The following is a 14,473-nucleotide window of genomic DNA, read 5'->3' as shown; positions in this document are numbered from 1 at the left end:
ACACAGTCTTTTATATTCCCCTTTAGCCATCCAAATGCAAGGGCAGCCAAGCATTATACGTCTTAGACATATTATCCATCAGCTCTGCAAGATGTAGAGAGGGCTCAGTGTGTGCCATTCAGTAGGCTGAGTTTGACCTAAAAAGGCATTCTTTCATGAAAAATGAAATGATAGTCTCTTTTTAATGTTTACAGATTCAGGAATAGTATCAGTTAAAATAGCTTATTGGATGCAAAAGAATTCCTCACAGTTTTCAACCAATGAATGCATAAATAAGTGAAACAACAAATCTCTCTCTCTCTCTCTCTCTTTCTCTCTCTCTCTCTCTGTCTCTCTGGTTTTCCCTCCTTCCCTCCCTCCCTTCCTCTCTCTCAAACCAATGAAAAAAATCTTACTGGTTTAAACAAGAAAGAATTCCTCACATTTAGCACAAATGCATTAGTCAACCTGGAAAAAGAATGAAAGAGGAAACATACCTACATGAACTAGAATATAGGTAGAAGCAGGGCCTGAGAGATTTACCATGTAATTATCAATGTCAAGTACTGAAGTATAAACAAATATTGCAAATATAAAGGAAAGATACTTTCATGTTGTAGATCATACCCACTTTCTTTTTTTTTTAATTTTTATTGTTATTCAATTACAGTTGTATGCCTTTTCTCCCCTTCCCTCCCCCCCACCCCAGCTGAACCCACCTCCCTCCCCCACCCCCACCATCGCCCCCGATTTTGTCCATGTGTCCTTTATAATAGTTCCTGGAATCCCCTCTACCCACTGTCCCCGCCCCACTGCCCCCTGGCCACTGCTAGACTGTTCCGCCCCTCAATGTCTCTGGTTGTATTTTGTTTGCTTTTTTCTTTTGTTGATTATGTTCCAGTTAAAGGTGAGATCATATGGTATTTGTCCCTCACCACCTGGCTTATTTCACTTAGCATAATGCTCTCCAGTTTCATCCATGCTGTTGCAAAGGGTATAAGCTCCTTCTTTCTCTCTGCCGTGTAGAATTCCACTGTGTAAATATACCATAGTTTTTGGATCCACTCGTTTGCTGATGGGCACTTAGGTTGCTTCCAGTACTTGGCTATTGTAAATTGTGCTGCTATAAACATTGGGGTCATAGGTTCTTTTGGATTGGTGTTTCAGGGTTCTTAGGGTATAATCCCAGCAGTGGAATTGCTGGATCAAAGGGCAGTTCCATTTTTAGTTTTCTGAGGAAATTCCATACTGTTTTCCACAGTGACCTCACCAGTCTGCATTCCCACCAACAGTGCACTAGGGTTCCCTTTTCTCCGCATCCTCTCCAACATTTGTTTGTGGATTTGTTTATGCTGGCCACTCTGACTGGTGTGAGATGGTACCTCATTGTGGTTTTAATTTGCATCTCTTGATGGCTAGTGATGCTGAGCATCTTTTCATATGTCTCTGGGCCCTCTGTATGTCTTCCTTGGAGAAGTGTCTGTTGAAGTCCTTTGCCCATTTTTTAATTGGGTTGTTTGTCTTCCTGGAGTGGAGTCGTGTGAGTTCTTTATATATTTTGGAGATCAGGCCCTTGTCTGAGGTATCATTGGCAAATATGTTTTCCCATACTGTTGGTTCTCTTTGTAATTTGGTGCTATTTTCTTTAGCCTTGCAGAAGCTTTTTATTTTGATGAGGTCCCATTTGTTTGTTCTTTCCTTTATGTCCCTTGCTTTAGGGGACATGTCTGTGAGGATGTTGCTGCGTGGAATGTCTGAGATTTTCCTGCCAATGTTTTCCTCTAGGACTTTTATGGTGTTACAACTTATGTTTAAGTCTTTTATCCATCTTGAGTTTATTTTTGTGTATGGTGTAAGTTGGTGATCAAGTTTCATTTTTTTGCACGTAGCTGTCCAGATCTCCCAACACCATCTGTTGAAGAGGCTGTTTTTGCTCCATTTTATGCTCCTGCCTCCTTTGTCAAATATTAATTGACTGTATAGATTTGAGTTTATTTCTGGGCTCTCTGTTCTGTTCCATTGGTCTATGTGCCTGTTTTTATGCCAGTACCAGGCTGTTTTGATTACAGTGGCCTTGTAATACAGTTTGATATCAGGTATTGTGATCCCTCCTGCTTTGTTCTTCTTCCTCAAAATTGCTGCAGCTATTCGGGGTCGTTTATGGTTCCCTATAAATTTCTGAAATGTTCGTTCTATATCTGTGAAATATGTCATGGGTACTCTAATAGGGATTGCATTGAATCTATAAATTGCTTTGGGTAGTATGGCCATTTTGATGATGTTAATTCTTCCAATCCATGAGCATGGCACATGCTTCCATTTGTTTGTGTCTTCCTTAATTTCTTTCTTCAATGTTGTGTAGTTTTCCGAGTACAGGTCTTTTACCTCCTTGGTTAGGTTTATTCCTAGGTACTTTATTTTTCTTGTTGCTATATCAAATGGGATTTTTTTCCTGATTTCTGTTTCTGCAGTTTCATTGTTGGTGTACAGGAATGCCTTTGATTTCTGAGCATTGACTTTGTATCCAGCTGTTTTGCCAAATTCATTTATTAGGTCGAGTAGTCTTTTGGTGGAGTCTATAGGATTTTCCATGTACACTATCATGTCATCTGCAAACAGTGACAGTTTCATTTCCTCCTTTCCAATTTGGATGCCTTTTATTGCTTTTTCTTGTCTGATTGCTGCGGCTAGGACTTCCAATACTATGTTGAATAGGAGTGGTGAGAGAGGGCTTCCTTGTCTTGTTCCTGATCTTAGTGGGAAAGCTCTAAGTTTTTGTCCATTGAGTATGATGTTGGCTGTAGGTCTCTCATATATGGCCTTTATTATGTTGAGGAATGCTCCCTCTATTCCCACTTTGCTGAGTGTTTTTATCAGAAATGGGTGCTGTACCTTATCAAATGCTTTTTCTGCATCTATTGATAGATCATACCCACTTTCTACAAAATGTAGTGTAAAATAGGTCCTTTTAAGGATCAACTTATACTCACATTCTGTAATCAAAGGAGAAGGGCACTCATATTCCTTTATCTTGATATTAGCAAGGAAGGTTTATTAGTTGGATTTATCAACTAACCACCTCAAAGCTTTTTCCTTAGAAGCTGAAGAAGCCAACTTTCTCCATAACCTCAACCTCCACATGGAAACAAGCTGTAAAAACCTCCAGGGCTCAGTGCTTGTAAGCATATGAGGGAGATTGTGATGACACTGACATGAAGAACAGGCATTGATTAGGTGTCATAGACAGTAGACAATGAGTTATTGGGATAAAAGAAAAACAGACTGGAAATCTAAGGCTCTTTACATGACAACCTTCAATCCTGGAAGATTGAATTTATGCTTTGTGAAATTTAGGGGTGGGTTTAAATGCATTGCTTTCTCATATAATATCAAATAATTATCAAAATCTAAATTTAATGCTATGTGGATGTCTTCTTCTAAAACCAAAAGAAATGATTTAATAAACAAAATGCTGATACTATAAAGGATGGAGGATAAGTTTCAGAATCTGACATGTCTAGGTTCAAATCCTGCCATCACACTTATAAACTGTTATTTTCCCTCTGAGTGTCAGTTTTCTTACCTGCAGCGTGATGATAATAATACCTTCCCCTTAGGAGGGCTAGGTGCTTGAAGTGAGTGTCAATTTTAGAACATAGCATGTTATGGACAATATATGGTTGCTATTACAAAATCAGTTCTATTTAAAATTTGTCAGGTAGGGGAGAACCAAGATGGCAGCATAGGTAGACACACTGCGCCTCCTCACACAACCAGAACTGACAGAAATTCGAACTGGAAGGAAGTCCGACACCAAGGAAATAAAAAATAAACATTCATCCAGACCAGTAGGAGGGGTGGAGTTGGGCAGCCTGGACGGAGAGGACTCTCATGGCCATGGCGGGACCGAGACTGGCGGAGTGTGAGAGGAGCAGGGCAGGCAGTATGACCACTGGCAGACCCTGCAGCCCCACATTCGTGCAGATAAACTGAGAGGGCCAGACTCAGAGCGGCGGAGAACGGGGCAGGCAGAGTGGCTGGTAGCACCCCGCGTCTCCACATCTGTGCACAGATAAACCGGACAAACGGCGGGGAGCAAAGCAGACTGCGCAACCCAGGGCTACAGCGCGGTGGGGGGGGGGGGAATATAGCCTCAAACCTCTGATTGAAAATGCCCGTGGGGGTTGGGGCGGCAGCAGAAGAGACTCCCAGCCTCACAGGAGAGGTCGTTGGAGAGACCCACAGGGGCCTGGAGCATGCACAAGCCCACCCACTCGGGAACCAGCACCAGAGGGGCCCAGTTTGATTGTGGGTAGCAGAGTGTAAGACTGAAATCCGGTGGAGAGGGGAGTGGGCGCCATTGCTCCCTCTCGGCCCCTCCTCCATGTACAGCATCACAGCACAGCGACCAGCATTACCCCGCCCCACCCCAGAACACCTAAGGCTCCACCCCTTTAAGTAACAGCTGCGCCAAGACAAAAAAAAAAAAAAATGGCCCAAATGACAGAACACTTCAAAGCTCCAGAAAAAATACAACTAAGCGAGGAAGAGATAGCCAACCTATCGGATGCACAGTTCAAAACACTGGTTATCAAGACGCTCACAGAATTGGTTGAATTTGTTCGAAAACCAGATGAAAAAATGAAGCCTATGCTAACAGAAACAAAGGAAAATGTACAGGGAACCAATCATGATGCGAAGGAAACTGGGACTCAAATCAACGGTGTGGACCAGAAGGAAGGAAGAAATAAACATCCAACCAGAAAAGAAGGAAGAAACAAGAATTCAGAAAAATGAGGAGAGGCTTAGGAACCTCCGGGACATCTTGAAACGTTCCAACATCCAAATTATAGGGGTGCCAGAAGGAGAAGAGGAAGAACAAAAAATTGAAAACTTATTTGAACAAATAATGAAGGAGCACTTCCCTCATCTGGCAAAGGAAATAGACTTCCAGGAAGTCCAGGAAGCTCAGAGAGTCCCAAAGAAGCTGGACCCAAGGAGGAACACACCAAGGCACATCATCATTACATTACCTAAGATTAAACAGGAGAGAATCTTAGAAGCAGCAAGAGAAAAGGAGACAGTTACCTACAAAGGACTTCCCATAAGACTGTCAGCTGATTTCTCCAAAGAGACCTTACAGGCAAGAAGGGGCTGGCAAGAAGTATTCCAAGTCATGAAAGGCAAGGACCTACATCCAAGATTACTGTATCCAGCAAAGCTATCATTTAGAATGGAAGGGCAGATAAAGTGCTTCTCAGATAAGGTCAAGTTAAAGAAGTTCATCATCACCAAGCCCTTATTATATGAAATGTTGAAGGGAGTTACCTAAGAAAAAGAAGATAAAGAATATGAACAGTAAAAATGACAGCAAACTCACAGTTATTAATGACCATACCTAAAACAAAAACAAGAGCAAACTAGGCAAACAACTAGAACAGAAACAGAACCATAGAGATGGAGATCACATGGAGGGTTGTCAATAGGGGAGTGGGAGAGGGAGAGGGGGGGAAAGGTACAGAGAATAAGTAGCATAGATGATAGGTGGAAAATAGACAGGGGGAGGGTAACTATAGGGGGGAATGTGGGAGGGAGGGGGTGCGCCGGATGAGTGGAGTGAGGGGGGCGGGAAATGGGACAACTGTAATGGCATAATCAATAAATATATTAAAAAAAATTTGTCAGCTATTGAGGAATGTGCTCTATAGTAAATGTTATGAAGAGGAAGAATTTGCATTGCCTAGCTAAAACTGCACTTGGCATTTGTTAATTGATAATGAAGAAATCAGTTGGCAGTGTCCATTCAGTATCACACAGCCCTCCACCACTGAGGAGTCACTTCATGCAGAAGTCACAGATGAGAAACTAAAGGCCCGTTTGGACCATAGGACATTTGCATAGTGAAATTTTATTTTACTGGATGTCACAGCAATCCTGTGTATGCATGGAGAAAACAAGCTATGGAGCTCTCAATCCCAGGCAACCAGAAATAGTTAATTAGCAGAAAAAATTACAAAAGCTAATGTGATCATTTTCCTCCTCCTTTGGTTTCTCTGCATGAGCAATTACAAGCAAGGTACAAGGACTTGCTTAGTTATGCCTTATTTAACTTGACCAACTGGAGGGGGTTGTGACAGCCTGAATGAGAGCTCCTGGGGTTGTCAGAGTGTGCAAAGGGGTAATAAGTTCCTAAGACTCCTTGGAACCCTGAAAAAGTTACCTATTAGTTCCCAGCTTCCAGCAGGAGCACTTAGCACATTTTTCATGTTTCCTCGTTAGTCCTCTCAAGGCATGCTGTGATCAGAGGAGGCTATTTAAAAAAAAAAAAAAAGAGAGAGAGAGAACTTACGGGCACAGACAACTGTGGGGTAATTGCAGGGGGAAGAGGTGGGTGGAGGTGGAAGAGGGTAAATGGGGGATATACGGTCATGGAAAAAATAAATAAATAAATAAATAACCCACTCACTAGAATAAAATAAAAAATAAAAAGGTCTGCAGATATGTAATATTATCTGGGTTTTTTGCACTGCTTTTTATAGTCACAGCAAAGTGTGATTAAGAGTTGAGATAATGAAATTGTGTGCATTCAGGCATAGGAAAGGAAAGCCTTTAAGAAAGTGGAAACTGTCCATTTTTCTTTTTTTTCCTTTCTTTTAATTGTTCAATTACAGTTGTCCACCTTTCCCCCCATTGTTCTCCCCTGCCGTACCCACATCCCACCTCCCACATTCAATCCCCCCTTGTCTTCTCCATGGGTCCTCATTACATGTTCCTTGACTTGACCCTTCTCCTTCTTTCCCCCATTATTCCCCTTCCCCATCCCCTCTGACCACTGTCAATTTGTTTTTGATTTCCATGTTTCTGGTCCTATTTTGCTCGCTTGTTTGTTTTGTTGATTAGGTTCTACTTATAGGTGAAATCATATGGTATTTGTCTTTCACCGCCTGGCTTATTTCACTTAGCATAATACTCTCCAGTTCCTTCCATGTTATCATGAAGAATAGGAGTTCCTTCTTTCTTTCTGCTGCATAGTATTCCATTGTGTAAATGTAACACAGTTTTGTTTGTTTTTTTAAGTATATTTTATCGATTATGCTGTCACAGTTGTCCCAATTTTTTTCTCCCCTTTATACCCCTCCACCCTACAACCGCCAACCTCCAGCATTCCCTTTGCCTTAGTTCATGTCCATAGGTTGTACATATAAGTTCCTTGGCTTATCCATTTCCTATATTATTCTTAACCTCCCCCTGATTATTTTGTGCCTCCCTGCTATGCTTCTTATTCCCTGTGCCTTTTCCTCCCATTCTCCCCTTCCCCACTGATAACCCTCCATGTGATCTCCATTTCTGTGATTCTGTTCCTGTTCTAGTTGTTTGCTTACTTTTTGTTTTTGTTTTTTAGGTTCAGTTGTTGGTAGTTGTGAGTTTATTGTCATTTTACTGTTCATAGTTTTTATATTATTCTATATTAAAATTTCATATATTAAGGGCTTGGTGATGAACTCCTTTAACTTGACCTTATCTGGGAAGCACTTTATCTGCCCTTCCATTCTAAATGATAGCTTTGCTGGATAGAGTAATCTTGGATGTAGGTCCTTGCTTTTAATGACTTTGAATACTTCTTTCCAACTCCTTCTTGCCTGTAAGGTTTCTTTTGAAAAATCAGCTGACAGTCTTATGGGAACTCCTTTGTAGGTAACTCTCTCCTTTCCTCTGTGGCTTTTCAGATTCTCTCCTTATCTTTAATCTTGAGTAATGTAATTATGATGTGCCTTGGTGTGTGCTTCCTTGGGTCCAATTTCTTTGGGACTCTCTGAGCTTCTTGAACTTCCTGGAAGTCTATTTCCTTTGCTAGATTGGGGAATTTTCCTTCATTATTTTTTCAAGTAATTTTTCAATTTCTTGCTCTTCCTCTTCTCCTTCTGGCACCCCTATGATTGGGATAATGGAAAGTTTTAAGTTATCCCAGAGGTTCCTAAGCCTCTCCTCATTTTTTTGAATTCTTGTTTCTTCATTCTGTTCCAGTTGAATGTTTATTTCTTCCTTCTGTTCCAAATCCTTGGTTTGAGTCCTGGTTTCCTCCCCTTCACTCTTGGTTCCCTGTATATTTTTCTTTAGCTTACTTTTTCACTTCTTCCTTGATTTTGTGACCATACTCAACCACTTTTATGAGCAGCCTGACTACCAGTGTTTTGAACTCTGCATCTGATAGATGGGCTATCTACTCGTCACTTAGTTCTTTTTCTGGAGTTTTGATCTGTTCTTTCATTTTGGCCATATTTCTTTGTCTTGGTGCACCTGTTAAGTCTTGAGGGGCAGAACCTTAAGTAATCACCAGTACAGGGCAACCCACATCACTGCATTGTGGTGCTGTATGTGGGGGAAGGGTCAGGGAGGGAACAATGCCACTTGCTCAGCTCTCGCCATACTTTCTGGCCCTTCCACTGCTACCCACAAGCAAATTGGGCCCTTCCAATGCTGATTCCTGGGTGGCTGGGTTTGTGAACATTGTAGGACCCTGTGGGCCTCTCCAACGGACTTTCCTGTGAGACTGGGAGTTTATCCCATTGCCACAACCCCCACAAGTTTTTACAGCCAGAGGTTTTGAGTCTTTAGTTTCTGCTGCTGAATTCCTGGGTTTCATGGTCTGTCTTTCTCCCTAGTTGTTCCTCCCGGCTTATCCATGTGCAATGTGGGACCTCCCAGTCAGTCAGCCCCTGACTTGCCAACGTGGTCCACCGCCTTGCCACTAGTCCTCTCTGCCCTGGCTGCCCGTCTCCATCACTCCTACCAGTCTGGATGAACTTTTCTTTAACTGCTTGGTTGTCTGACTTCCATGCATTTTGATTCTCTAGCAGTTCTGGTTGATTTTTGTTTTAAATTGGTTGTTATCCTTCTTTTGATTGTGAGAGGAAGCAAAGTGTTTTTACCTATGCCTCCATCTTGGCCTGAATTCTAAATGTATCACAGTTTTTTTCATCCATTCATTTACTGATGGGCACTTAGGCTGTTTCCAGCACTTGGCCATTATAAATAACACTGCTATGAACATTGGGGTGCATAGGTTCTTTTGAATTGGTGTTTCAGGTTTGTTAGGGTATGATCCCAGCAGTGGAGTTGTGGGTCAAAATGCAGTTCAGATTTTAGTTTTTTGAGGAAATTCCATACTGTTTCCCACAGTGGCTGCACCAGTCTGCATTCCCAACAACAGTGTACTAGGGTTCCCTTTTCTCCACAGCCTTGCCAGCACTTGTTGTTTGTTGATTGTATGTATGTATGTTGTTTGGATGGTGGCCATTCTGACCAGTGTGAAGTGGTATCTCATTGTGGTTTTAATTTGCATCTCTCTGATGGCTACTAATGCTGAGCATCCTTTCATATGTCTCTGGGCCTTTTGTATGTCCTCCTTGGAGAAGTGTCTGTTCAGGTCCTTTGCCCATTTTTAATTGGATTATTTGTCTTCCTGGTGTGCAATTGTGTGAGTTCTTTATGTGTTTTGGAGATCTAACCCTTGTATCATTGGCAAACATATTTTCCCATATGGTTGGTTCTCTTTTCACTTTACTGATGTTTTCTTTAGCTGTTCAGAAGCTTTTTAATTTGATGTAGTCTCATTTGTTTATTCTTTCCTTTATATCCCTTGCTCTAGGGGACATATCACTGAAAATATTGCTGCGTGGAATATCTGAAATTTTCCTATGTTCTTTTCTAGGACTTTTATTGTGTTGTGACTTATATTTCTTTCATCCATCTTGAGTTTACTTTTGTGTATAGTGTACGTCAGTGGTCAAGTTTCATTTTTTGTATGTAGCTGTCCACATCTCCCAATCCATTTTTCTTTTTAAACTGGACCAAATATGGCTTCTTAATCGTTACATGTCAGTTATTTAGCCGATCCAAGTTAGGCGTGGAAAAATTAAAGGAAAATAATTTTTCAAATGAAATAAGATTACTTAACATACATGCTTTTGCTTTCAGGAAGGACTAAGGATGCTTATTTCAAGAGATCTAGACTGTACCAATACCATGTATGTCCAGTTTTCACTTAGATTTATAGCAAAAGGTAAGTCACTTCTAAGGGTATGATTTTATTATTTCCCTTCAAGAAAACTCCCCCATGCATGCATGTGCAATTCCTCATCCAGAAAAAAAATAATGTATTTGGGGTCCATCAATTTTGTTACATGGAAAAGCTAACAAATTTGAATACAGAAGTATTCACAAATGTTTTTCTATAATAAAATTCATCTTAATGTAAGGGTAAAATTAGTGATTTTATAATAACTTCATATAGCTATAGTAATCATGCTAGTTCTGTGGTAGTTAAATTTATCATCATGTCCCTGAGTCTTTTTCTACCACTACTTTCTAGCTGTAAGAATTAAGTTAAAAATTATACAACTTAAAATTTTTTAACTTATAAAAATTATGTTATAAAAACTAATATAACTTTTTAACATAAATTTTCAAGTAGATTTTTTATTGTATCCTGATCTTTAAATGTTTGACCCTTTGTAAAGTTGTGGTGCCTATAGAATCAAAAATCTTTTGTGTAATATTTCCTAAATAAAACACAGAAAGATGTGTGTTTATAGCTGGAAAGAGGGAGATACTATTGTGTGAAAATCCAAGATTTGGTTTGTTTTTTGAGATATATTCATACAGAAAATTTAACCTGTCATCATTTTAAGTTGCCTCTTACGTGTTTGGACTATACAACCTCTATGTGAATATAAGTTAGCTTATGCATTGATACCAAAAGAATAGTCTAAGAGCATACTGTTTTCCCATTTTTAGCACAATTTATTTTATACTTTTGTTATCTTATTCCTAGGTACTCCAGAGAGGTCGCACTCTATTCTATTACAATTTTCTGTCAATGGGGGCATCACTTGGCACCTGATGGATGAATTTTATTTCCCTCAAATGACCAACATACTTTTCATTAATGTTCCTTTGCCATACACTGCCCAAACCAATGCTACAAGATTCAGGCTCTGGCAACCTTATAATAATGGTAAAAATGCATATGTTCTCTTATGATGAAAACTTTGGCATGTTAACAAGTTTGTTTCTACGGTGGGAGGAAGTATGTATCAACTGAGTAGTTTAGCTATTCATCACACACATTTTACATGCTTCACTTTTTAGAAGTCCCAAAGAATATTTAGCTTTGTGTGTATCTTTATCATCTCTTCATATTTGACTCATAAGTTCTCTTGATGATGTAAATATAGGTGAATCTTGTCACAGATCTAAGGTTTCTAAAAAGTAATCCAGCATTACCATTAGGCCCTCATCAACTGTAACTACATTTTTGCTGAAATCACTTAGGAATACATAGTTCTTTGAGTGTGGGATTTTATTAGTGAGATAGAATATTATAACAAATTGCTATGACAATGTGAGAGGGATTTACCCCAAGTAGATAATGCAGAAGGATGAAATATTTTATCATATATATTTGTTTCAGTTCATAGGTCAAAGGGTATATATAATTTAATAGCATTTTGAAATGGTTAAAGAAAATGATTTCACAAATTTTTAATGTTTATCACATCCTATATTTTTATGAAGGACCAGACTCTACCAAATTATGCATTAATGGCCTGTATAAGCATGGAGGTACCACATTAAGTAGATTCTTTGCAGAGGTAACACAGAAATAAATAAGAACAATGTGCTGCCTTCTCTAAAATTTAACCTGAGTATTTCCTTTATAACTAATAAGTCAAAATAAGTGTTTTTAACTTCTTGTGAGTAGATAGCATAATCTTTTATGTTTTGTACCTTTTATATTTATATTTAGACCAAATAAAAATCCTAAAAAGAATATAACCACTTTCACAATCCAGAAGATTTTGTCTTTGTGTTATGTTTGAAAATTTATCTGATTTTTCTTTATTGTTTTCACCAACTGCTTTCAAAACATATATATATGGAGAGAGAGAGAAATGACCATTTAAATCATCAAGTTCTTTCCACAGGCTCCTGTTTACAGATCTTTTTTTATATTTTGTAAGAATTGTACTAAAAGTAGGAATCAGTGAAAAACCAACATTGGGAAATCTTGAGGTTTCTGCCTGGCATGGTCTTATCACCTTATTTCCAGTTCAATGTAAATACTGTTTTGTTTTGTTTTTTACAAAAGCGGCTTGGATTTGCCTTTCTTATCTATTTAGTAATATCTTCCTTAAACACCCAGCCTAAGTCACAGAATCAAATTCTAGTTTTCTGTATATTCTACATATCTTTAAATAAACATAGATGTTTTGAAAAGCATTAAGAAAAAATAAGATATATAACAGAGTATTTTATTCTGTGTCTTTTTTAATAATTAAATAAAATTATGCATTAGGCAGTGTTTTAATAACCATGGTCCTTAGCGTGACAAAAGTATGATGTTAAACCATAGGTTAACTCTAAAAAGTCATAAGTTGCTCCTTGAACAGACTAGGTAGTGTACCTCCTGTTCTAAGCCTGCAGGCTGACTGCCCATGCTCACAGATCCAGATGTCTTATATATTCCCCCAAAGCATGAAAACAAACTCAAAGCTCACTCTTGCCAGTGGGAGGGTCCGTAGCACTACTATGACAAAAAAGACAGCGTACTTTCACAAGCTGTTTGTCACATCTTTCTTGAATCAATAAGGCTGCTCCATACTGCCCTGACTGGTGTGGCTCAGTGGATTGAGTACCAGCCTGCAAAACACCAGGATGCAGGTTCAATTCCCAGTCAGGGCACATGCCTGGGTTGCAGGCCAGGCCCCCACTTGGGGGCGCATGAGAGGCAAGCACACATTGATGTTTCTCTCCCTCCCTTCCCCTCTTTCTAGAAATAAATAAATAAAATAATTTTTAAAAGGCTGCTCCATTCTTTCAACTTAATATGATTGAAAGCTTAATTTGTTTCACACTGTTAGTATAATCACTGTAAATACACTGTAATATAGTTAGTATTTCTTTGTGTAGAGGCATATGTTTAACCTGTTGTTACTGAGTTCCTTCTGTTCTTTACTTTCTTCCAATGAAAAAAATGTCCATCTGATTTTCACCATTGAAAAAACTTGCTTTATCCAAAAATGCCTTAGGTAAGAAAGAAGAAATCTGGATCATTGATGACTTCATTATTGATGGGAATAATTTAAACAACCCTGTAATGCTTCTGGATACCTTTGACTTTGGGCCCAGAGAAGACAATTGGTTTTTCTACCCTGGTGGTAACATTGGTCTCTATTGCCCATATTCTTCAAAGGGAGCACCGTAAGTATTGAATGCAGAAACTAAAAATGAAACCCCTGCTCCATACAAATCACAATAAACTCTTACCGAAAGGGATTCCTTGTTGTTTTCTTTTGTATAACAGCGAGGAAGATTCAGCCATGGTGTTTGTCTCAAATGAAGTGGGTGAGCATTCCATTACCACTCGGGACCTCAGTGTAAATGAGAACACCATCATACAGTTTGAGGTATGTGGCTTTGTTCCAACAGAAATGCTTTAAATTTTATCTTGTACAAACCTAGGAAAGAGGAGGGAAATCTCATATAATTTCGTGCATCATGGCTTTCTGTTTTTATATAAGGACTAAAGAGGTTTTATATCATAATTCATTTTTATTAGCAGAACCAATTATCATTGTAAGGTTTATTTTTTAATTTTTTTCCTTTATTTATGACACAATCTCCCCATGTACTATAATGGGAAGTTGTTGAAATAAATTATTTTAAACCTTATAAAAAGAACTACACTATTTTAGTATTATTATTTTCATAATTTTATGTGTTATTTAGGACCCAAGTCAATGTAAGTATAGTCTATATTATGCCAACACGTGCATTTAATGTTTACCATGGTGTCATGAATTTTACTGATAAAATAATGCTGTGCTGTTTTTATAATTTCTGTTTATTTCATTAATATTTATGAACTATATTTTTCAAGAAAGCAAATTAATAGTGTATTGAAAACCCTTTGTGTATTTCAAAATCTTAGATAAAAGCAGCAAAACCCAAGGTGCATTACACCAATGTTCAATAGTATTAACTCCCAGAGATACTTGTGTCATATCAGCCATTTGGCAGACTTAACATAGTGTCTAATGGCTTCGACACAGGTTTAAATACTTACTTTAGATTACCTCTCTGTATTCTCTAAATTAGAGTTGTCTCTTTCATCTTAAAAGTCAGGGACCAAATGATGCCTTAGCAAAGAAATTATTCTGTATCTATTCTAAATTTTCTGTTATATTTTCTGATTTTATTATCGTACTTGTATAACTTTCTGTTATATTTTCTAGTTATGCTTTCAATATTAGTAAAAAGTAGCACCTATGGTCCTTAAGGGTCCTGTTATCTAAAGAATGCAGGGAGAAACCAATGCCTATAGTTGAAAAAGTTATCAAATCTCAACAGTTTACTCACCAGAAAGTAAGAGGACAATCAACAACAATTAATGTTATATAAATATAGATATAAATATGTCTGATCTGGTTGC

At 38.5% G+C, this 14,473-nt stretch overlaps 1 protein-coding gene across 1 annotated transcript in view; it reads left to right on the top strand.

Annotated features, from left to right (window-relative positions):
* Positions 1–14,473, top strand: part of RELN (reelin) — a 581,497-nt gene that overhangs the window by 491,477 nt on the left and 75,547 nt on the right. The window contains exons 37-40 of the mRNA XM_024557430.3: positions 9,958–10,042; positions 10,814–10,996; positions 13,071–13,242; positions 13,346–13,448. Of these exons, the coding sequence (XP_024413198.2) occupies positions 9,958–10,042; positions 10,814–10,996; positions 13,071–13,242; positions 13,346–13,448 (543 nt within the window). The remainder of the gene's footprint in view (positions 1–9,957; positions 10,043–10,813; positions 10,997–13,070; positions 13,243–13,345; positions 13,449–14,473) is intronic.

The sequence above is a fragment of the Desmodus rotundus genome, chromosome 6, assembly GCF_022682495.2.
Source record: "Desmodus rotundus isolate HL8 chromosome 6, HLdesRot8A.1, whole genome shotgun sequence".
NCBI lineage: Eukaryota > Metazoa > Chordata > Mammalia > Chiroptera > Phyllostomidae > Desmodus > Desmodus rotundus.
The sequence above is the reverse complement of the archived record's forward strand: the minus strand, read 5'-3'. Positions and strand labels throughout refer to the sequence as shown.